Here is a 23,751-nt window from a genome sequence, read left to right on the forward strand (position 1 = left end):
AGTTCCTCCTGTGCAAGGACTCTCTAGATCCCATTTCAAATGGCTGTATAGAGCAGCCACTGACTTCTGTCTGCATAGATTTACTGTGGGATTTGTAACTTCCTCCTGAGATAATGGCATGTTTCTTGAGAATTGCACTCAGGATTAATATGCAGCTACACTAAATCTATCCATGATCATTGCAAAGTGTTTGGCTCAATTCCTTTTCCCCTAAATAAACAAACATTTCCACATCCTCTTGTTTTTCAGAAGAAACCCTTAAGACAAATGACTGGGGAAGAAAAAGGCAAGGTGTCCAGCAGAAGTGTTGGATCAGACACAGCTACTTTTTGCCCTGTAGAAACTGGACAACCACCTGATGAGTTTCACCTATCTCCTTCTAAACAATGTTGGATCAAGGAAGGATCCTCCCATTATGGAGGCTTTCCAGGATTCAGTAGCAGTGATGGAGTATTAAGGGAACTGGATGATGGACAATTTGACCAGGAGGATGGAGTCACTCAGGTCACATGTATGTGATGAGTAAGTAACTGCATAAAGTAGACATGTACATAAATCACACAAATGTTTTTGTTTGTTTTTTTTTTTTTTTTAATTACACTACATTAAATACATTGGTATAATCCTATGACTCTTCCCAAACAGTTTTTGTATTTTTGTCTGTGTTATGTTAATCCTACTGTAGTAATAATACTACTGCAAAATAATTCGGTTTTCTGTCTGTCTTTAATAGTGTAACTACATGATTTGGGTGCTCTGCTAACTTGTTAATGCTTTTGACAAGCAAGGAAGCAAAAGCTGCAAAACAGTGACAGTTTGAATTGTGTGAGAGAGAAAGGAATGAGGATGTTTAGAATTTTCCACAAGCTGGAGGAATGCTTTTGAGTTTGTTTGGTTGTTTTGTTCTTGGGGTTTTTTAAGGGCGTTGTAAATATTGGTGGAGAAAAATGAACTGTCTGGCTATTCTTAAGTTTTAATATAATTTTCACTTTATTTGCCTTGCATAAGTTCAAAAGCCTAGAGAAATGTCAAGTATTACACTAGAGTGTTAATAATTTAAGCTACATTCAGACAGTATGGGCAGAAAAACTCAAGTGGCTGTAGGTAGGGAACTTGTTCCTGGAATATAACTTCACCTATGCAGTTTTCACAGGGCTCCTTGTACATGTAAGCCAGGAGCTTATAACTTGTATTATAATGATGTGTTCATAATGTACTTGTGAGTGGAAATTAAGAACTGCTCATCCCCTGAAAGATAACTTGCAGTCTGTAAAAAATAGTTGGAGAAGCTCCCTAGTAAGCATTGAGAGCAGTGTGATGCTGCTAATGCAGAGGAGGATGTAGGCTAAACTTCATAGGCAGTATTAGATGAATGTATATATAAAATGTCTCAGCTAAATGTATCTCACACTGTATAAAACGTATTGAGGTGCATCCAATACCAGACTTGATGTTCAGAGGAAAGGATCAAGTTGCTGTGCTTCTATCCTTACTATGGGGAGGGGCTGCTTGCATTAAGGGAAGTTAATGGTGGTAAGGTGCTGTGGGGAAAGGAACAAATGGCAATTGCTTTTATGCTGCTGTCTGGAAACTGTATTTTACAGAGGAGAAGCTGAATAAAAATTCATCTCCAGGAAGTAAATGTGATTATAACTACAATGTGCGTTTTTAATTTAGTTCTAGAAGCAAAAAAAAAAAAAAAATTCTAAGTGCTCATCATCTCTACACTAGTGTAAAATAATTCAGTCAAAATAAGTCAGAACTGAGCAAATGTATTCCTAACTCCACTCTCTAATGTTTGCAGTACAGCACACACATCACCCAGGGATTTTGGTACCTGTCTATGTGTGTTGCACTGCAAACATAGATGTCATGAATTATTTACCTCCAACACCCTGTTCTCCGTGGATGGTATCCCACCAGCTGCTCTGGGACTCTGCCTAATCCACAGTGGTAGATGCTGGCACTAAATACAGTGGGCAGATTAATGCAGTGACTGGAACACCAACAATTAACTCCAAATAAGCACTCCAGAAGATGGCCAGGTTAGTGGAGGTTCAGCTGCAGTCTCAAAGCTGTGTAGAAAGAACTTAGCTTTATTTCAGTAAGCAAAACTAATTCATGCAGTAAAAAAGTTTAATTTTTTAGGGGGTAGGGAGAAAACCCATTCTACTGACATAATTAGCATAGGGGAAACTTGAAATAATATTGCTTTGGAGCTGCTTCCCGATTTACTTATAATATTCTTACTGGCAGGATTGCTTATTTTTTCTTTGGAAGAGCAACTCTTAATTGTTTGTAGCATGTTGGGGGCTTTTCTTCCAAAAAAATCTACAGCTCTGGAGATTTAGCTTCAACTTCTTTTAACCATTGCATGCTGTGGGGAGTGATGGGAGTTCCTCAGAGAGGAGGTACAGTAAGGAACCTCTTCTGGCAAAGCCTGTTCTCCCAGCTTTCCCACCAGCATCTCGAGGTCAGGGATGTGGGGCATGAGCCTTGTGTTCATTCCCTGTCTGGGGGCACTGTAAGGGAGGAAGATCCCTCTGCTGACAGGGAGAGTGCTGGGCTAGGTGTCCCTGCAGAGCCTGCCCAAGTGCTGCTTTGTCTTGTGGCACTTCTCAGGGAGCACTGGTCATCTCCAGTGGGCAGCAGGGATCTCCTCCACAGGACACAGATGGAGAATATGAAATAGAAGTTACAGCTATCTCTGGCACATTATAAATGGAGTAACAGCTGGTCTCATGCAACCTGGAATATGTTGCTTTACTTCTAGAAGTATTTTTTATGAGTTCTCCAAAACTTTTGTGTGTAATTTTAACCATTGGTCATTCTCCATACAAGCCCAATCTGTAAAATGGGCAAAAATTGGTCCAGAGCTCCAGTTCTGAGTATTTCAAGTTAGTTTTTAAAGTGCCTTTTATAAAGCAAGATCTTTGCTTAAGATGGTTAATATTAGTGAATCCTAAACCGAAACTGAGCTTGTAAGTATTTAAGTAAGTTACAAAGTATAAAGTAGTATGTTTAATGCAGTTACTCTTTCTAGAATGCATTCATTGGATAAAAATCACTTTTAACTGAGATCTTCCCGTATCACCTGTTGAAAGTGCACAAAATTCAATTAAAATAGTGTCTTTCTAAGATAAATGTTTTCCTTACAATTAATGGGATGTACACAAGACAGACTGTTTTGGAACTGGGGTGGAAATTGAGTATACCCTTGATGTCCACAGGTGCACTAGAACATCACTTTCAGCAAGAAAAACTTCTTTTAAAATGAAATAAAGCTAAATTCTTTTTCAATAGCCCTCAGTTTTAACTATGCTTTAGTCCTTGCTCATGAATCTCACAGGTGTTGACAATGCTGCAAACCTCTGGATTTCTTTCTGTCTTTTTTAATGCAGTATAGCCATGCTAAATTGTTTCCTCTGAACCCACTCAGCAATTCCTGGATTGTTAAGGACAGCTGGGGTTTTTAATGTCATTTGTCTCATAGTATCAAAGTTGCCTGTGCTGTAGAAATACTCAATCTGAATTGTTTGCTTTTGGCAGTCAGGACAAGTTGCTTGCTCAGCCTGTGTGAAAACAGCGCGAGAATTATCTGACTTCATGCACTTGACCACTCCTCTTCTAAGGCTTGGATGCTGAAACTGAAAAAATTTAAAATGCTTCTAAAACAAGTTATGGAAAATCTTCTGGTTTGTTCCTTGTAAAAAAATTTTGAAAGACAACTCTGTCTTACTTGGATGAGTGAAAAAGGGAGGGTGCATTTTGGGTATAGGAGATTTGATTTCAGATCCTCGTCACCTGTCTGGCACAAACCAGAGCATGAAGGTTTGCCTTTACTGGTATGGTGACCAGCACTGTCCATTAAGTAAAGCAGCTTTGTAAATCAGAAGAATTCTCTGAAAATAATAGAAGTACACTTTCTGTAGTCAATAACAAGACCTCAGCCAGGAGCCTGTGTGTTTGAAATAGTAGGGAAACCCCTTTCCTGGTGGTGACAACAGAAATGCTCTGCAACTTTTAGAAAGAACAGAAGGCAGACATGTTGATGAACCTCTGCAAAAGATTGTTTATACTTTCTGATGCTTAAATTGTTTGGAGAGGAAATAGTTTTCTAATGTTTACAAACAGGAAGAAACTGTCCACAGTTAAATATTTTGTACTTTACTTGTGACTGTCAGAACAGTTTATTTACATACCTGGTCAACTGCAATAAATGGCTGCTTCACTTGTTTTGGGTCTGTAAAATATTCTTTTTGTGTAGGTTCAGATCTTTTCTCTAGTTCATATAGGAAGATGCTCACCATTAGAAGTACTTAGCAAATCAGTTCCCAGTTCATGGTTTTGTCTCACACTGACATTAACTGGGTTAGATCAATGTATACCTTGTCTCAAGCTAAAATTACCTTTTTGCAGTCTTGTCTGAACAGCAAAGCCTTATAGAGTTAATGCCATCTAGTAAAAGCTCATTAGGTTTTCCCTGTTCTTAGTATATTCATCTTTTGAAGGCAAAATATGGAGATTGCTGTCTTGACAGCTTAACACCATGGCTGATGTGCTGGAAGATGTGCTAAGACAAAGGTGAGGAGAAACCCCAGTGACGAAGGAAGAAGTAATTTGACAGTGAGTCTTTGATTACAGCCTCTGTGTCTGTGCCATGCAGTCATAAATGTGCTTATTCTGTATCTAGAGGGCCTCTTCTAGACCTCCCATATTTTAACTGTGGAACCAGCATATTCTGATTTGAAGAGTGTTTGAGGGTTGACTTGCAAGTTCCTAATGAGTATTTTAGTTCCCTACTTTGGAAAGAAGAAAGACAACCTGACTTGAGCACACCTTGGAGCAGAGATGGGGGAGCACCCAAGGGTCTGTTGGAAACAGTTGCTGTTTTCTCAGACAAGATCAAAAAAGAGAATAATTTGTCAAAATATAGTGGTATGGATAAAGAAACAGTTTAATTTTATCATTTTTTTTTTACAATATAATTCAAAGACAGTCTCAGTTTCCCTATGATGTAAAGTCTAAATTAAACCTGTTAATATTTATTAGACAAATCAATGGTTTGCTTAGGTTAACTGAAGTTTTATGGTACCATCCAGGCACATGTGTGTACACAGTACTCATGTAAACAATAGCAAGGGAAAATACAAGCAGTGTCTCACTTAGGCCTTATATAAAATCAGTTTAGTATAGCAAGTCACAATTTTACAGTGCAAATCTGAATGAGAATAAACAGGATTCAAATACCAGAGTTTTGTTTTGAAGTTAAACTCTTAAAGCATGAAAGGAAGAGGTTTAAAATCTTAATGCAGTCCTGAGCACCACATCATCTTCTTCAATTTTGTAGAGGAAATGTAATTAGCAACACCAGTCCCATGTTTTTGCCTGTCCCAGTCACCATGACCAATATACACATGCAGAGTGACTGTACAAAGGAGCCACACCATGGATGGTCCTAGAGGAGACAGCAACGAGCTAAATACATTTTACTACCTCCAGAAAACATCCTCCTACCTGCAGTACAAACTCCAAGGTATCTGTCAAAATCAGGTAACCTGGTCTATACAAGGCAAGTTACAGCTAAGTGTATAGACAGTAACTAAAGCTACTTCACTCTGACAACATCTCATGCAATTACCCTGCTGACAGTTAAATACAATGATAAACATGAGACAAGAAGCTGCTGAAGAACACAGCTGTTGAAGTACTTAAGCTTAGTCTCTCGATTTTCTCATTGTTTATATTCCCTTTACATCCAGTTGATAACAGTTGCTTGAGGTGTGCTTGATTCATATAAAGAAAAATAGAATTTAAGGCATGTTTAGTATATTATGAAAAAACACTTAGTAAAAATATGTGGACTCCCTTCTTTCCATGTAAATGTAATGTAGAAAACAAAGTGTAAATTACTAAAACTAGCTGAGCTAGCCCATTCTGACCTGCTGGAAGAAATAGAGAGGGCTCCTGTCAACCTCAGAGAAACAAGCTAACTTCTTAAACAGCAAAGCAAAATTCATTCAAGAACACTGCTACTACTTTTATACCCTGCATTCATGTACACTTAGCAGTATTTCTCTTATATGCATCTCTAAAACATTTAATTCTATCTCTCTAGACAAAACACAATTAAGCAGCACTCATGGAAATTGTCAGTTATTGCAAATCTGCAAACTTGAAATAGACACCTGAAGGGAACCAGAAACATTAATCCAAATCTTTCTTTCATTATGGTTAAGGTAAATAAAGATAAACAAATGGATGCTGAAAACACAATTAACTTGCAAAGAATCAGATTGGATATTTCAGGTATGTAGCATGTTTTGACTAGGAATACAAGCAGAGACTGTGCCAGTGTGTTATGTAGTGTAACATGAACAGCTGAGGTATAATCTGTAAGCAGTTGCCATAAATATGCACAGGTTTTCTTTAGAGATGTTGTGGACTGGAGAACAGCAGAAGTGTGCCTTAACAGGACAGCACCTGTCCCCTGCTATGCACAAACCTCCACTGCTGACAAAAAAAAAGTCCAGAAAATGTGTTAGGTATATATCAAGAATATATATGTTCAATACCATACTGAAATTGTCCTTTTGGCTAATACTATAGATCCTTTTAGTATCTGGATATACACATACAGCAATATGCATATCCAGAAGTAAATCTTCAAAGCCATTAAAAAAAAAAAAAAAGGTAAGTTAGGAATAAGCTACATTGCAAGAAGCTTCCTGCAGAAATATATATTTAAGGTGATAATCTTTGAACCAAGACTTAATATAGCTACTCCATTACAAAATGGCTTGCTGTGAAATTGTTATCTCACTTTCTCCCCCACCCAATCGGACACATCTTCAGGATTGTAATTCAATGATTGTTTAGCAGCATTTTTAGAGAACTGTAAATTATTTATTAACAGGCATTATAAACAGATACTACTACTTTTATTTAAAAACCATGAGTGCCACATTGATGAATATACAGCTCATGAATAACTTAGAAGTATTTCCCATATTAAAAGGCAATGCACACAGCATACAAAAAGTATACTAAACAAAGCTATGAGGATACGTGATTGGAGTTGTCTAAAGTGATATATACAGTAGATAATTAATGTTTTGTTTATATTCAGTACAGGATTCTGTACTGTTCTTCCCATTATGCCTCACTCTCCCCTGACACTGAATTTTGCACTTCTTCTTCCAAAATTGGTACAATCAGGTTATCCTTGGACATCAGATTATACTTCATCACAAACTTAGTGAACCGGTGACACAAGAAAGTTTCATTCTGGAGGTGAAAAAAGGGAAAAAAACAGTATGTACAGAAGGATTATTTTAAACCATTATGAGGAACATGCTAAACAAAAAGCCTGCTTCTATATAATTGTCTCAGTATATTTACAGGTCTTAGTCAAGCTTAAATACTAAATGCATTGCTTCTTTTATATCTTTACTGGTTGCTTATAGTTACTACAAATACTAAGAAACCTACTGAAATTGAGGCTTCAGTCACAGCCCAATTTAACAGCACTTAGTGTGTGTAGGAGGAATTTCAGAATCATACTTTTAAATACTTAAATATATTCTTGTCTGTCTCTAGCACAACAGGGCACAATCATTTGTTCCAGAAACCTTCAGTGGGATTTGGCAAAGATTCCCTTTTATATTTAGCTGTACCCCTTATCTCCTTTCTATTAATTTTTACTTTCCCATTAAAAAAATAGGTTACTGGTCATGCACAAGTTGCCCTCAATTACTCTGATCCTTTACAGTTACACAATTACAGTTAATATAGAAACAGGATTACATATATATACATATATATGTATATATATGTATATAAGCAGTACTAACTGCACTCAGTGCTTGAATACATTCAGAATACTTAAATACAATATGAATTTGCTGGCCTTTTATCTAAATGAAGGGAAACCATAACTGAGTACACTGATCACATAAATGAATGTTTATGTCTTTATGTAAGTATAACAGCTTTTCAGTTCTTGTAAAACTGGAATCAACCGTAATCAATCCTTCATTTGAATATAGATCTTCTAGTAGGACTAAAGTATTTTATACAACTCCATCACAGCTGTAACTTCAGTAAATACTCTGCTTTCAAGATGTAATTTCAAACTACTTACTTCATATTCATCAAATATCTGCCGGTGATGAAAATAAGCGTGTGAAAATATTCTGTAAATCCTTCGGCACACTGATCCTAATTTGGCTACGGAGGATTCCTTTATGCTAACCCTGTAAGCAGCAGGAGAAAGGTTACACAACTGCTCTAATGAAATGACTACTGAGGAACACGCTGACACAAATTTTAATTGTTAAAACTATTCTGTACAATTGCATTTGAAATTCAGATTTGTTGGTGCAAGCTCCACATTACAAATTGTACTCTGACTACAAAAAAAGTTCTGTAATTAATCATCATCAATTCTGGTAAAGGCTGGATTTCTGGTTTCTAGGGTTTATGGGCAAAGAAAAAAATACGTCCACTTGCACCTCCTTGTCCATACTGAATTCCTTGAGAAGTACAATTCTGACTTGGGCAGAGAGTTCTCTTTGATGTGACCTGCCTATTCAGTTGTTTGTCTCTGTCTTCTGGGATTGCCATGTCTCACAGTAGATTGGTGTTGGTTTCTGGAGGGTTTTGGTGCTGTCCTGTTGAAGGAGTTTGAGGTGCAGCATCTGTCCCAAGGCCATCCTCTTGTCTGGGTGGGTGCTACTCCAATGGAAGCCCCATGCCACTAACAGATATTACTAAAACAGTTTTTACCTAAAAAGCATCCCTTAGCTCCAGTAAATGGCAAACTATTTGAATAAGCCAGAATTCTTCCTTGGCTTAGAAGTGGCAATAGGCCTCCCAACTCCTAAGAGCTGCAGGATTTTTGATAGTTCCAATAGTAGCCCATGAAACATGCATTATAATTGTCCCTGGGCTTTGTCAATGTCTTAATTTCCAACCTCCTCCCTCCTTCTCTCTCTCCTCCCAAGAGAAAATGTTTTTACCTGCTGGGGAAATATTTATTGCTATTCAGAAGACATGCAGCTCCATCAAGTGTGTGCCTGGTGTAGTCTATAGCAGGACACTACAGAAACAGAGAGTGAGTGAGCACATGCATGACATTGCCAGGACTTGTTTAAAAATAAACATTTTATTGTATTTCCTGATGCTTTGAACTTCATTGGTCATTATCCCCATAAGTTTCACACAGCTTTTCTAAAGGTATAACTATATATATATATATATAGGTATATATATATTGGTATAACTACATTTCCTCTTTAAGTGAGTAATTTCTTTTCTCTGCTTCACAACCCATGTAAATGATCTCAGGAAAAAAGTTACTATGGCAATGCCATTATGCACATGAGTAGTGAATTTTATGCCTCTCCTTGAACAAAGCTGTATAATAAAAATACATGCTAGGAGTACACTGAAAGGAAAGATGATTGTTACCTCACAGCTCATTTGTTTCCCACACAATCAAGTTGCCAGACTTGTTCTTTTACAGGCTCTGAAACCAAACCTGCACCTAAATCTATCAGTGCTTTTTGCTTTGGCAAAGAAAACTAAAATCATATATGTAATTAAGTGTGTAACAAGCCATCCCTGGCTCTGCAATCAAGTACATCTAAAGGAAGAAAAGAGTAACTGAGCCAGACTCAGAGAAGGAATGTCTGTCCATTGTCCATTCACCAGTTTCAGGGAAAAGACTTGTCAGTTGTACATTTCTGTCAGCAGTTCAAGGTTCCATCACCCCCTATGTGAGCATGAGTTGGTGGCTGCTGCCATGGAAAACAGGAGCTGAATGCTGCATGCTCCGAGATAAAAAGAAGCCTGAAGTTCTCTGTTGTAGCTGAGGACCACACTGCCAGACATGCCTAGATGCTGACCAGGGATAGGGGTTAAAGGAGAGAGTGGGAAGTTGGCTAAATCAAAACGTCTCAGAAAAGTAAAAGCAGAACAAAACAAGAAAAAAGATCTTACAGGACAGAAACTATAAGGTTAAAAAGAACCAATCCCTTATTCTGGAAGGTGAAATACAAAGAAGATAAATATGACAAACTGCACTACCATCATAACCAAAAGCAACAAAGACTTTCTGAAGGTTAAAAAAAAAAATTTATCAAGTGCTTTAACAGAAGATCTGAACAAAATTTAAACTAACTGGACATGGAGGAAGACAAGCTAATGCCATGCTGATAAACCCACTTGACTAGAAACATCTTTATGACTCCACCATCTTTTTGGAGTAAGTGCCCTAAGAATGAGCACATGCAGTCACGTCTGGAGTGTCAGGTGTACACTGTGGATCAAGGCCAACATTTGAAGATGAGCCCATTCTCAGCATGGACTCTTCTATCAGTTAAACAAAGAGCTTTCTTCCTTTGAGTTTCAGGCAGGGTCAACACCAACCCAGAGACAAAAGGGGAATGTGCAAAACTGCTAATACTGAGGTAAAAAAAAGCAGTTCCCTTTTACCTCATCCTGTTCCTCTGTAAAACACTACAGAATGGTAGAGTAGCTCAAGTGATACTCTCAACCCACATAAGCTCTCAGTTTGACTAAGAAGCCACCTCTAACAGGCTCTCCATGAACCTCCGAACTGTGAAAGAAAATTCCTGCATCACTGGAATCAGTTTTGCAAAATATATCCATACCTCTTTGGGAGTTTTATGAGCTGCACAAAGAAAAATCCACTGTTCAGTTGCTGTCATCTGAGTACATGTGTCAGGGTGACATTCACTCTGTTAAAACAATAGTTCAATTAAGAAAAAACCCCAGCAGCAAAAATCTGATGATCTTTTCCAATAACTTCCTTGCCCTGTCCACCCCCCAGAATGATTATTTCCCATATGCCCTTAAAATCTTACAAAACCTCCAACCACTGCTTAGCCCTGTGTGTATATATTTAGAAGAAGTCTCTGCAATCTACACAAAACAAAAAAGTCTCCTCCCTGACAAACTGCAAGTCTCAAGAAAACAATTACCTGAAGCTTGACAGCTAGTCCATTGAGCTCAAGGCAGAATTGTCTAAAAGAAATTGAACACAGCACCATCAAAATAAGCTATTTGTTTCCTCTCTACAAATATCTCATAGAAAACAGCTTAGACATTCCGATCTGTATATCAGCAGATGTTTTTTTTTTTTACTCAGCTAAAAAAAACAGAAGTGGACAAAAAGGTTTGTCTCCTTACAAGCAGAAAAAGAACTCTAAGATACAGGGACTTGCTATCCCTGCCTATTTGCCTCATTTGCCTGGTAGTTTCAGAAAAAGCATTGGGAGCATCTGGAAATTTCATTACCTCTTAGTCGAGATGAAGAACTGACAATATCTGTGAGAAAGTGCTATGGAAATTCATTACTATATCTTCCTATTCAAGAAGTGAGGTAAAAATAGTTTCTTTAAAAAAAACACTAAGATCAGAGCACATTATAAATCTTTAGAAATAACAGGGAAATCAGAAAAGAATACCAACATTTAACAGTAGAAAAATCAAGTTTAAATTAAGTTAGCTTTGATATGTCACATTCAAATAGACTTACTACCAGCATCAATGAACAAAACTTAGAACCAAGACAGAATGTTAACAAAAGATGGATTTTTACCTTAAATGTTCATACTTCCATACACCTTCATCCTGGCCTTCAGGAGGTTCAAGGATCTTATCAATGTTGGAACAGTCTGCCCTTATGTTTTGTTGAATATACTGGGTGGGGGAGTAGAAATAAAACTAGATATTGTAATTACAGTAAGAAAGTGTATTTAGGACATTACATCTTGGACAGGTTTAGTTTTTACTCAAATGATTGACAGACTAGAAAGTTCAAAAGTAGATTGGCAGATTAAGGAAACTGGTAATAAAAATGTCAGATCTGAAAAATACTTTGATTAAATTAAAAAAGGTAAACAAATGGAGAAACCCCCACCATTTTCCTAAATCTGGTTTGTTTAAATCTGACATGGGAATTTGAATTATTTCTGCAAACAAAACTAACCATTAATTTGTTAATATACATAGTACTTAGGAAATTCACTGCTGTGCAGCAACACCCTAAGCAGATAAATATCAAACCCTGTTTAATTTTATATACCAGAACACAAAACCTGTGAAACTGCACTCATTAACAACATTTCATGTAAGTAGGAATACCTGCTGAACAGCTAATGTACTATCCATTTCTTCAAAGGATTCATCAGGCCAGTTGTAGAAATCCTGTTTTGAAAAAAGAAAATTTAAAGCAATGCAACAAAACCACAGGGAGAGGAAGAAAGGCATACAGCCTACAATAAGCCTGAGCATGCAGGAAAATAGATGGAGTTTATACAATTCCAGGAAGCTGCATCTGAACAGAAGCAGCACACAGTCCTGGCAGGAAGAGGGAGAGATGGGATTTATGCTCCCAGCACTGCAACAGCAGCATACCTTGGAAGGATAAGCTCTGCATGACTCGGCAGGTGAGCACCCAGAGCCTGCATTTGTTACATTAAATACAGCTCACAGCACCCACTGCAGGTGTTAGACCAGGTAGCAATGGGGAACAAGAGGTCTGCAGAGAGCAGCAGCATACTCTGGTTATGCAACTAAAACTCCCAGTGGTGACACAGCAAGAAAAACATCTCTGAACTGAGATCACGGAATGCTGTGCTGGCCTAACCTGGTACCACATTCCCACCTTAGCCCCGGTAAGGTCAGTATGCCTTAATTAATTTACCTGGGTGCTTATCAGCCCTGTTAATGATAAAGCTTTGCAGAAGTTTCACCTCAGATCCAGCTGCACCTGTGTTCTGCAGCAGTCCACACATGCTGCACCCACGATCATCCCAACCATAGGCATTTTCTTATTGTGCATTTTTCACATGTAAAATTTGGTGCTACTCCCTCATATCATGCAGAGATGCTGCATGTCAGCTTGCTGTAGTCATCCCAGTAACTGCAATGACTCACTGAAAATGTCCCAAGAGCAAAGCTTAGCAATCTGTTCCTGAGAGAGTAAGTCAACCCTGGAAAAAATACCTCAAGCATATCCACTGTTGAAATATCATTACCTAATTGTATTTGCAAACTGAATAGTTATACCAGTGTCATCCAAAATAAAACATTAAATACAAACATATACAAAGAAAAGTCATGTCTATGTAGAGAGAAATTATCATCACTGTACACAAAACTCTTCAATCTACATAAACTTCATAATACTTGACCAAACCTAGGTCTGTCCAGCTCTTTTACAGAATACCCCAAATTTATCAAAGGCACACAACATTCTGTCTTCACAGATTAAACATGCATAGAATGACCTGATTGACAGGGTTGTGTAATAATTCTGCCTCTGTGCTATGACAAAGAACAGAAGAAGACACGTGTCTTCCACTGCTCCTTTCCCACAATGAGTTCTCCTCCCAAAAGCAGAGGGTAAAGTCTCACATAAAGGTCTGACAGATCACGTCTCTGAAATAATCTAAAAAATGCAGCTTCCGTGTTTGAGGTGTACCTTTTTCCAGCTGACCGTGAAACCTCAGAAATTAATTCAATTTTGATTAAGAGAAGCGATGTGACAGCAGAATTTGCTTGAGCGCAGTTACGTAAGGGAAGGAATGACTTCGCTGTGGGATGGGCAGGCAGGTACGGTCTCTGCCGGTGCCGAGCTGCCGCTCGGAGCCCAGTGCAGGGTCAGGGGCTGGGAGCGTGCTCTCGGTGTTTTCCCAGCAGTAACAACCGCGGTGCCTGACAGCGCCGGGACCGCCCTGCCTGCCGCGGCCCGCGCTCCCCCCCGGCTGTCACGGGCGCTCCCCGGCCCGGCCGAGCCCCCGCCGCTTCCTTCGGCCGGCCGGGCCGCGACCTCCGCTCCGACCGCAGCCTGGCAGCCCCGGCAGCGCTCGGGCTCCCCGCGCCGCGGGGCCGCTGCCGCAGCGCGCGTTCCGCCGAGCCCGCGGGGAGGAGCCGCCGCCGTCCCCGGCCCGCTCCCCCGCAACCACCGAACAAAGCCGGCCCCGCCAGGCCCGGCGCGGCCCTCGGCGCCAGCCCGCCGGCCGCTGGGCCCCGGCGGCGGCGCTGCCCCTGCCCACCCGCCCGGCGGCCGCGGGGGCCGCGGCGGCGGCTCACCTGGGCCTTGGTGCCCGGGCGGTTCCGCCGGAGCACGGCCGTGCCCTCCGCCATGACCATAGCGACCGCGGGGCCCGGATGTGCCGCGGGGCCGCGCGGGGCGGGGCGGGAGCGGGCCCGCGGAGGGAGGGGCGGCGCGGCCAGAACAACTTCTCGCGAGAGATGCCGGGAGGCGGCGCGGCCAGAACAGCTTCTCGCGAGAGATGGCGGGAGGCGGCGCGCGGGGGCGGCCGTGAGGGGAGGCGGCGCCGCGGCCTCGCTGCCCTGTGCCTTCCTTCCCTTCCCTTCCCTTCCCTTCCCTTCCCTTCCCTTCCCTTCCCTTCCCTTCTTTTCTCCGCTCTCCTCCACGCGGCGCTGGAAGCCACGGCCGCTTCCCTGTGAGCGCGGTGCCGTGCGGGCACCTGCGGGTCCGTCTGTCAGAGCAGAGCTCGGTATTGCTGAGGGGCAGCACTGACATCCCCACACACACACAGGCGGGAGCGGGGAGCTCGGGGCGGCTGCTCGGTGCTGAGCAGTGAGTCACCCGCCTTGTGACGGCATGAGTGGCTGCTGAGGAAATCCATCGTATTTCATCCTGTTTCATCAGCATCCCCCGCCAGCCCCTGGTCTGTGTGCACTCACACAAGGTTAGTCCTCGCTCGTGTCTGTACAACCGAGTCCCTGACGCTCTGTGCAATACAAACTATAAGGGTGTGGATTTTAAAAATACTCAGTTTTATATTCGATATTTATTCTAAAAATAATGAGTAAAATCCCATCCTAGTAAGGGTTGTTTGGAGCAAAATAATTTTAAAGTAGATAGTAAGCCTTTCTAGGTCTCCCAAGACAGGATTGAGACACCTGTGATCTTGGTGTGCAGAGGGCAGGAACTGCTGTGCTAAAGGCAAACAGAGTTAGCTCAGGTTTCAAGGTTTACCGAGTGGAGTGTTAACTCTATTTGCGAAGAAAACAAAAAAGACACGGTTACCTCATAGCTGCCTGATAAATATATCTCCCTTACAAGCAAGTAAATGTTTTGGAAGACCAGAGTGACTCATACTATTTCTGTAGGGTAATTGAGAAGAAAATTGTTTGCAAGCTGTTCTATTTCTCTAAAATACATGCTAGAAATGAGTACAGAATTAGGAGGGGTGAATTGCTTCTGTCTGTGTGCAAGGACGATGAGGTACTATGAGACACCTCCCTCACACATCAAGGAATAAATGGTTGCAGTTGTGGGGTGTTTCCTGCAAAGTGGAGAAGGCTGCTCACTACCTGGTGCTGTCCCTTGTCCCACCGCATTTCAGGGTGAGTGCTGGTTGTAGATTACCCCTTCATTCAGTTATTTTGCTGTAAATCACACATTAAAACCCCTTCCTTCTACCCAGTGAGAGTTACAGTTTGTGAAACATTTCTAGATCGAAACCACTGAAAAATCTCTAATTAGGCTTTCCCACCAGAAAGAGAAGCGCCCTTGGAATCCTGAGTGCGGCTGGCGCCGAGAGCCGCACAGTGTGCGGGGGAGCAGAAGTGGGTGACGGGGTCAGCGCCGCCCCGGCTCACCCAGCTCCTCTCACGTTACTCTGTAACGCGGAGCTCGGCATTCCTGCCTTCGGGCACCTGAGTTCGCTTTGCTGTAGTTACTTTTTTACTCCTGGCCTGCATTCCTGCCCCAGGGATGTCAGCTCTTCGGGTCGTGTGGCGAAACCCAGCTTGTGTAAGAAACCATCAGAAGGTTTAAAATGCTGTGAGAAATTGCTGTCTTGGAATGAGGAGTAGAAATGTCCTATTACCTCTTTGGACCAGCTGTATTCCAACATTATTTTTTTTTTATTACATTGATATTATTATTGGCCAGTTTTGAAGCACAAGCAGTTCTAGCTGCTTGAGTCCTTCAAAATTCAGCAGCTTGTTTGTGGTATTTTTTCTTTGTGGGTTTGTTTTTTTTGTTTTTTTTTTTTTCTCCCTATCACCATATTCAAGGTTTAACCTTAAAGCACAGAAAAGTTGGGGACTTGACATTTCCATTTGTCCCTGACTTTCATTTCATGGCCATCTTGCTTTTAACATGGAAACAAAACTGACTGTGAAGAAATACCTCTCAGAGAAAAATATGTCTCTGTTAGTTCAGCCTGAAGATGGTTTCATGTGTCTGCAGAAGAAAGTAAAGAAATTTGTTAATATTAAGATCTGGAATGCTGTTATCCCTTGATAATTAACCCTGTATTCCTGAAAGATGCTTATTATTTTTATTTCATTGAATTTCGAGCTGGTTTTGAAGAAAATATGTACAAGAGCATTTTCAGTTTTTGGGTTTCAGCTGTGTCCTTGTTCAGGGCAAATTTGGAAGAGAATCTCTAAAGGGATTCTCTAGGAAGCAGATTCAATCGCCCCCCAGCCAGTTCAGGAAAAAATACTTCCTTGGAGGAAAAAGTAGAAAAAACCTGTTTATTAAACAAGCAAATCTAAACAATATTAAACAATAAAACTTCTTGCTACTCCAGAGAGAGAGACAAACTCAGAAAGATCCCCTGGGCTGCAGCTGGGCTCACTCAGTCTCTGCTCAGTCCCTCTGGTGCTGGAAATGCTAGCCCAGGCCCGGCCCGCTGGGCCACTGGTGCTGCTGCTGCTGCTCTGCTGGTGTTCAGTTCAGAGCAGGTCCAGAGAAAGGGAAAAAAACCACAGTCCAGGGAACTTCTTTGCCTCAGCTAGCTACAACTAACTAGAAAAGCAAAGGAGAGCTCTGTCTCGCTGTCTGTCCGTCTGCAGACAACACAGTCTAGGAGCAGGAATGTGGAGGAGGGAGTGCAGTTCTTGAAAACAAACTCCACGCTTCTTCCCCCTCTTTCACTCCTGGAACAAGCCTTAAATGTGCAAAACTTATTATTCAACATAAACAGGGCAGACAGTTGGGGATAAAGGCATCATACAATCAACCTAGGACAAGCTAGTCCTCACCTTATGGCCTTCAATAATGAGAATTTGAATATTTGGCCAAAATTTTGTCAAGCATTCATGTGCTGTTAGGGACCTGTCTGCCCTTTCTTCCCTATTGGCATATAAATGTTCCATCCTTTTCTTACTGTGGCAGGATAACATAACCAGGGTGAGAAAACCTTTCTGAAAACACTACAGCTGCTGAGAATGGAAGCTGTTCTGGAGTGTTAGAAAAGAAAGCCGCAAAAGATGGAGTCCACGTGGTCCCCTTGTGGTTCAGACAGACTGAAGAAAGACTGAAGACTTAATCCCCTCAGAAAAGCAGGTGGGGCAACATGCAGCATTTACACCAAAAGTGAAGTTTTTAAACCATGTAGAAAACAGTGGAAAGAAGCCAAATTTCCTATCAGAAGAACACAGTAAAGAAAGGGGTTTGTGATTGTCTGTCCTTGCCTGAAGAATCTGGGGGATATAGGATTTGGCACACAGTCATGGCCTGAGAGGCAGTAACAGCAGATGGATCACCTTGGCTGGGCGGCAGTTGCCTTGTCCTTGCTTGCAGTGAGACCTTGTGGTGCAAGGATAGAATGTTCCTGTCAATCCAGCAGATGTTCCAGCATGTCCTCCATATAATTAGGCCTAGGAATGCTATTTCCCCCACATCCATAAATTACTTATTCCCATGAAGTGTGACTTCTGTTTTTAATCACTTACTTAAACTAGATACAGCCATTACTGTACTAGATACAGCCATGCTAAGTTTAATAAATAGGCATTTTATATTTTAATAAATAGGCATTGTATCGAGCTGCTGAAAACCTGCTGGGCTGGAAGCATGGGCTGAAGGTGGAGCTGGGGGCAGGCAGGTTGGGTGGTGAGGGCTCAGAGTGATCCTATGCAGTTCATGTCTTTTAGAGACTATATGGAAAGAAATTGAGAAATTTTAGGCCTAAACATTTCTCTGTTGGCAGTTAATTCCTACTGCATCTTGAGATGGAGTAGTGTCTCTAAGCCGTTTGTAAATATTTAAAATACCTTATCCTCTTTGCTATGTGACTGCAGCAGACTGTCCCTTATCCTGGGAGATAAAGGCATGCTGGCTGCAGTGGAAGATAATGCTTCCCAGGGAATTTGTGTGTCATTGCACAATCAATGGTCTTGCAAGGTCCTTGGGGTGTGATTATCTTAAGTTTCAGCTTGAAGGTGCAGTGGTGCAACTAATAAGGCAAAACTGCAATAGGGCACATTTTAAGATGTAGGTATTTTATACTAAAAAGTGTATTTTTATTAATTTAGCATCTTCCCTATCTGTCCCATAGTCCAATGCAAATTTAACCCCTGGAGCAGTCCCTGGTTTGTCTTCAGCTCCAGAGTAAGCAGAGGTAACCAGCCAAGAGCAAGCACCCCACAGCAAAGGGGAACAAAAGACATTGCAGCCAAGCCTGGCAAATGCAGCTTGTGCTGGAATGGCTGGGTGGTCAATGGCATCTATGGAAAAACATGGCTCCAGCTGACCTCTGTGCTGTGCAGCTGATGGGAGGGACTTTGTGCTGGTAGAAAATACATTGTGTTTCAAACTGACAGAGCTTGAGTCCCCTGCAGCACGTGAATGGAGTTCTGACAAATATTTTGTTAAGAGTCACTTACTGTTACCTCTGGAATAAGCATTATAAGGTATCTAGCACTGCCGAGTTCTTATCAGCAGGACTAGAATAGGAAAGAAGTGCAGTTTAATTCCAGCCAATGAAGTTTCAGCAGCAGTAAGTCAGGGACTGACTGACTTCGCTAAGACTACCCAAAAAGCAATTTAAGGCACTGTCTGTTCTTAGGCTGCACTAGATCCCTCTGTGCACCTCAGTTTTGAAAGCCTCCACAGGAACAGTGCAGATTTGGGTGCTCCTCATGCACAACCCTGAATCCTTGTCAAGGCAAGAGAAGGTGGCTAGGAATATGCAAATTTAATTCAGCATTAATTCAGCCTCAGCATTACCTAAGTCAGTGTCTTGCTATTTAAGAATGGTGTGTTAAGGGTAAATGAAATATAATTTGTCAAAAGGAAAACTCAAGATCTGGGTGTGATAGTGTGGTAATCAGTAAAGAAATTTCATTTAAGATCAGCATGATCCTGTTACAGCACAGACATGACTAAGAGCAAGCTCCTTCCACCTGCTGGGGGACAGGCTGTTTGTGTGCCTTAACATTTCAGTATTTCAGGGTCTTCATACAGGACTTAGAAGAACCCATGCTATCGCACACTGGAGTCCAATGTGCAAGGGAGCTGGATACAAGTCCTCAGCAAGATTGCATCTGTCTGGTAACCCTTTTAAGCTCATTTCATACAAACTTGGTGAAAATAACATATTACTACCATTGAATGTTACAGAGAGCTCATTACAATTGAGACTCAGTTTCACTGAGCAGCAGCAGAAACTGAGACAGAAGCAGAATAGTTTTATAAGTTTATTGTAAAGACCTTTACAATCTCAGTACAGAGATAAGGATATAAAATGATGCTGTTTGGAATTAAGGCTGGTTGGTGGTCATCCAAATTTCACTGTTCAATGGAACTCAAGCAAGAGCAACTGGTTTCTGACTGTACATATTTTTATTTGTGTTCCATCATTACAGTGAGATCACAAGTTATTTCAAAGACTCAATGCCTGTTTATTATAAAATAAAGGACATTATTTACATGATGAAAGAAAAATTTCAGCATTTTAGTGGAATGGATGACTGATACTGCAACAGGTTTAGTCCACATATTTCCCAAGAATGTCACCATCTCTAAACAAGTAGTAGTCCTGTAAAGAAAAGAACCATTAGCTTCTCTCATGTAAATATTTTTCTTGTTTTGTAAATACTGTCTTGTTCTGAGTCAGCATTAATTGCAGTCATTAAGAATAAAATCAAAAGTGAGCTAACCAAGAAGTCAACACGTAGAGCTAGTCTTGAAAAAGTTCTTTTTGTTCCTAGGATAATCTTTGGAGAGCTATCAAGTTACTTCTAGCAGTGGGAAAGCACAAGAACGGTTAGAAAACAATTCTGCAAGCTTTCTGTACCAAAAACAAGGACGCCCCCAGGAATTCCTAAGCCTTTTTGGATTCTCTCTAATATGTACTTGACATATGGAACATTTTGCCCACCCAGCAAAGGTCAGGTCAGAGGTTCCCATGGTTGCTTCCTTTTATGCAAGGGCTGAAGTAGCAGTAGCACAGCTACCAGAGGGTGGCTGGATCCAGCTGCTCCCTCCCTTGTGTTGTGTGAATGCTGTCTTCTTGTGTGAATGGTGCAAACACCACCAAGTAACCACAGTATTTATCACTGGCATTTCAGGAACCATTCCGATTTGCACTCACAAAGTTGGGAAACCTACCTTATCTTCCAGTACGATCTTAGTTCCACCATATTCTGGGAGCAAAACCTTTTCACCAACTTTTACACTCACTGGCTGAATCTCGCCATTCTGGAAAAAGAAAAAAAAAAAATCCTTACTTTTCTGTGATAGAATACCTCCAAACTACCACAATCCATCTGTGTACAGAAACATTCAGGAAATCACAACTCTGCATTTAGTTTTGACTGTTAATACAAGCGTGAGGTCTTTGCTTGACACACTGAATAGGACTTCACTTAATGAACCATGAAACCCCCTTGTAAAATCAAGGGACAAAGTCCATTTCCATATTCTATAACCAAGGATAATTTCTCCAAGTGCCAGTTAAGAAAGTACCTTCCCATTTCTGTAACTTTGATCAACTTGTCACTGTTGCCATCAATTCACTTGTTTAGGAACATCTGATGAAATTTAATTAAATTTTTGTATTATAAATAAAACATTAACACATTAGTCAAACATTATCACCCTTTCACAATATAAACCATTAAAAATCAGATCCTGACACAAACCAGCCTGGGACGTATAGAGGGACTCACGGTAAAGGAAGGCCAAGGCAATGTGCCCAAGCTGAAATTTAACCTGTTTTCCAGTGTTGCTACTGACTGAACACTGCTGGTGGGGAACCAGCCCTTCTGATGTGGGAGCACCCAGGCACTGGCATTTCTGTGAACTCTTACTGGCATATGCATATCCAATGTGCAAAATTAACAAACAGTTATTCAACAATTATTTCTTTTGATTGCTGACTTTCTTTAGTCCAAGAAGCCTAATCCTTATCGATAATGATATTTTGCACAGCACAAGGCAGCCAATACCACATTTTGGGGTTCCACCCTGCTCACAAGTCACAGACATTTGGGCACGTAGTAATTTTAACAAAGAAGTCTACTGGTCCCTCAAGGTTTTGGCTGAGATGTGATGAAATATGGTATCACATAAAACACTGTCTACAAAAGAAACTCCACTCCATTTTACAAATGATGAAAGGAATGCTGGAATTCATTTCAGGACAACTTGAGATTTCTACCTGCTTTTAAATCCCCACTTGCAATTTTAGCCATCACAGTCATCCATTACCACTTTTGCACAACAACCATCCCACTCTCACGGCAACATTCCAGCGACCACCACACCATTACTGGTTCTACCAAATGGAATGCTTCAGGGTGATTACCTTTCCTCTGCCTCCAGATCCAACTGCTACTACTGTTGCTTGTAGTACCTTCCCTTGGGATTTTTCTGGTATCATGATTCCTCCTTTGGTTACTGTCTCAGCCGCACATCGCTCAACCAGCACACGATCAAAGAGGGGAAGAAATTTCCTAAATGCTTTTCCTGCCTGTGGAAGTAATTGTACATTAGTAAGAGCACCATTACAACAAAAACTGCAATTAAAAGGAGTTTTAAAAATCCAACACATAGTGATTCCTCCTTTGAGAGAGATGAATAGTATAAGACAACTGCTAAGCACTTCTTTAATAGCAGCAAACAAGTACCAGCTCTGACTGCATCAGAAACTCCTGAAGGCACAGGCAGATGCTGGGAAATCCTGACAATTCGACCTTGGGAAGATGTACTCCAGCTGGGGAATAAACCGCCCTCGGACAGAGCAGACTCCTCTGTCTGGAAAGGCCTCTAGGCTTTTAACACCAAACCCTTAGTTGCTATAGCTTGGCGAACATAATTATTGATTATATGAACCGCATTTCTCCAGTTCACAACCAGATCTAATGGAGATTAAGGACTCCTTGGGAGAGCTACATCTACACTTGTGAAAGGGTTTACATTAAAGAAGCACAAGTCTAACCAGGTGCCCCATTGTCAGCTTTTCTCAGGTGCTTTCAAAAAAATAGGTGAGAATCTGCAGCCTGAACACAGTGCTGTTACTTATCCCAACTTCTACAAAGAGATTCAGAAAAAATTAAAAGAAAGTTTAGGTCAAGAACCTGAAAATGAGAAGCTAGGCACCCTTCTAGCTCAATTGCTTTGGTATCTGCTTCTGTTTAAGCAGAGTCAAGTTGAGGGGTTTTTATTAAGCTGTTGGGTTTTCCTCTCATATCTGGCTTAGTTTTGGGTTTTTTTTACAACTACCTACTGCTACCTGTCTGCATTCCAGAAGCGGCAGTCAAATTCCCATAGGCCAGATAAATGCCAGCAAATGCATTTATCCAAAAGCACGGGGGTCAGGAAGAAGGAACTTGCTTTGATTTAGAAGGAAAGATATGGCCACTTGCCAAGTCACATGGAGCTAGTGCTCCACTAGGCAGGTACACAGAGCCCACACTCAGAAAGAGCCAGAAGGGCCTGGCACCCGTGTCCCTTTGCTGGCACTCACCGGTATGCACACACACTTGAGAAGTGGCAGAAAGCAGAGTCACAGGCAGAGCGCGAACAAAAGGCAGCTCATAGAAGATGTATTTGACTGCTGTCAGCAGCACAGGGATGAAAGCTAACCAAGGGAAAAGGCTGCCAGTTCTGTACGTTTCATTCTGTGAAGATAATATCGCTGACCCTCCTTTTTAAGAGCTGTTTTACGTTTACCAAAAATAAAGCTGCCAGACTAATGATCATAAACATTTTACACCAAGTTTTAATTCTTCACGTTATTATCATCACAAGAACCAAGTATCACTGCAAGAACAAGGGCAACTCAGTCAAACTCTCCTTCTTCCCTATAAAAAATTTCACTAAACGTACAGAAGGAGAGCTCTGGAGCGTGGCACAGGTTTCTATCTCCGCAGAGACCCGCCGTGGCCTGTGCGGCCCTGCCCTGCGGCGCTGCTGTCACGGGGCTGCTCCCGTTACTGCGGCGGGGAGGAACCCTGAGCTCGAGTGTCTGCGCAGCCAAAGGCAGCCAGCCCCGGCAAACCTCCCGCCACGTCCCGGCCGCAGCCCCCGCGCCTGCCGGGGAGTCGCCTCTGCCCCCCGGACTGCGTGACCTTGCGGCGCCGCCACCCCGGCTCCACCTTCCCCGCGCCTCCCCGCGACCCAGCGCTGCCCGCGGGGACCGAGCGCAGCCGTGCGCGGCCGCGGCTGCTCGGGGGCCCCGGCAGCGACCCAACCGCGGGGAGAGCGGGGCCGCCGCGGGGCCCCGCGGGCCGTCTGTCCCCGCGGCGCCAGACACGCGGGGCGGGGCGGTCCGGGCCCGGGCCACAGCAGCGATGGGCAGGCGGCGCGGCGGGGCCCCGGCACTCACCATGCTGCTCCCGCGCCGCCCGCACCGCCCGCACCGAGTGACCGCGCCGCCGCCAGCACACACGTGAGGAAGGTCACGGCGGGCGCATGCGCGACCGGCGCCCCGCCCCGGGGCGGAG

At 42.1% G+C, this 23,751-nt stretch overlaps 3 protein-coding genes across 4 annotated transcripts in view; 1 reads left to right on the top strand and 2 right to left on the bottom strand.

Annotated features, from left to right (window-relative positions):
- Positions 1–4,236, top strand: part of RFTN2 (raftlin family member 2) — a 29,728-nt gene extending 25,492 nt beyond the window's left edge. Inside the window, exon 10 of the mRNA XM_021555413.3 lies at positions 250–4,236. Within this exon, the coding sequence (XP_021411088.3) occupies positions 250–519 (270 nt within the window). The 3' untranslated portion in view covers positions 520–4,236. The remainder of the gene's footprint in view (positions 1–249) is intronic.
- Positions 4,237–4,933: 697 nt separating this feature from the next.
- MOB4 (MOB family member 4, phocein) lies at positions 4,934–14,221 on the bottom strand. Of its 2 annotated transcripts, none has more exons than XM_021555416.3 (8): positions 14,125–14,221; positions 12,172–12,234; positions 11,627–11,727; positions 11,007–11,049; positions 10,677–10,763; positions 9,021–9,100; positions 8,144–8,255; positions 4,934–7,287 (listed from the first exon to the last, which is right to left on the bottom strand). In XM_021555416.3, exons 1-8 carry the CDS (start codon positions 14,182–14,184, stop codon positions 7,156–7,158), a joined length of 678 nt encoding a protein of 225 aa, XP_021411091.1. In that variant the 5' UTR covers positions 14,185–14,221; the 3' UTR covers positions 4,934–7,155. The 2 variants fall into 2 exon arrangements, with proteins under 2 accessions (XP_021411091.1, XP_085440753.1); XM_085584627.1 differs by lacking the exon at positions 14,125–14,221 and adding an exon at positions 13,514–13,809.
- Positions 14,222–19,487: 5,266 nt separating this feature from the next.
- Positions 19,488–23,702, bottom strand: HSPE1 (heat shock protein family E (Hsp10) member 1). The gene is made up of 4 exons (XM_021555417.4): positions 23,634–23,702; positions 21,612–21,776; positions 20,414–20,503; positions 19,488–19,841 (listed from the first exon to the last, which is right to left on the bottom strand). Exons 1-4 carry the CDS (start codon positions 23,634–23,636, stop codon positions 19,791–19,793), a joined length of 309 nt encoding a protein of 102 aa, XP_021411092.1. The 5' UTR covers positions 23,637–23,702; the 3' UTR covers positions 19,488–19,790.
- Between the last annotated feature and the right edge of the window lie 49 nt (positions 23,703–23,751).

The sequence above is a fragment of the Lonchura striata genome, chromosome 7, assembly GCF_050655825.1.
Source record: "Lonchura striata isolate lonStrDom1 chromosome 7, ASM5065582v1, whole genome shotgun sequence".
Lineage (NCBI taxonomy): Eukaryota > Metazoa > Chordata > Aves > Passeriformes > Estrildidae > Lonchura > Lonchura striata.

Excerpts from the sequence above, each read along its gene's own strand:
- MOB4 (XM_021555416.3), bottom strand. The coding sequence starts at position 14,184 with ATGGTCATGGCGGAGGGCACGGCCGTGCTCCGGCGGAACCGCCCGGGC. Across the intron at positions 11,050-11,626 it reads TGGAAGTATGAACATTTAAG|ACAATTCTGCCTTGAGCTCA; the intron begins GTAAAAATCCAT and ends AATTTCTTTTAG. Across the intron at positions 7,288-8,143 it reads AGATATTTGATGAATATGAA|AATGAAACTTTCTTGTGTCA; the intron begins GTAAGTAGTTTG and ends TTTCACCTCCAG.
- HSPE1 (XM_021555417.4), bottom strand. Across the intron at positions 20,504-21,611 it reads GATCTGGAGGCAGAGGAAAG|AATGGCGAGATTCAGCCAGT; the intron begins GTAATCACCCTG and ends TTCTTTTTCCAG. Across the intron at positions 19,842-20,413 it reads AGATCGTACTGGAAGATAAG|GACTACTACTTGTTTAGAGA; the intron begins GTAGGTTTCCCA and ends TTTTCTTTACAG.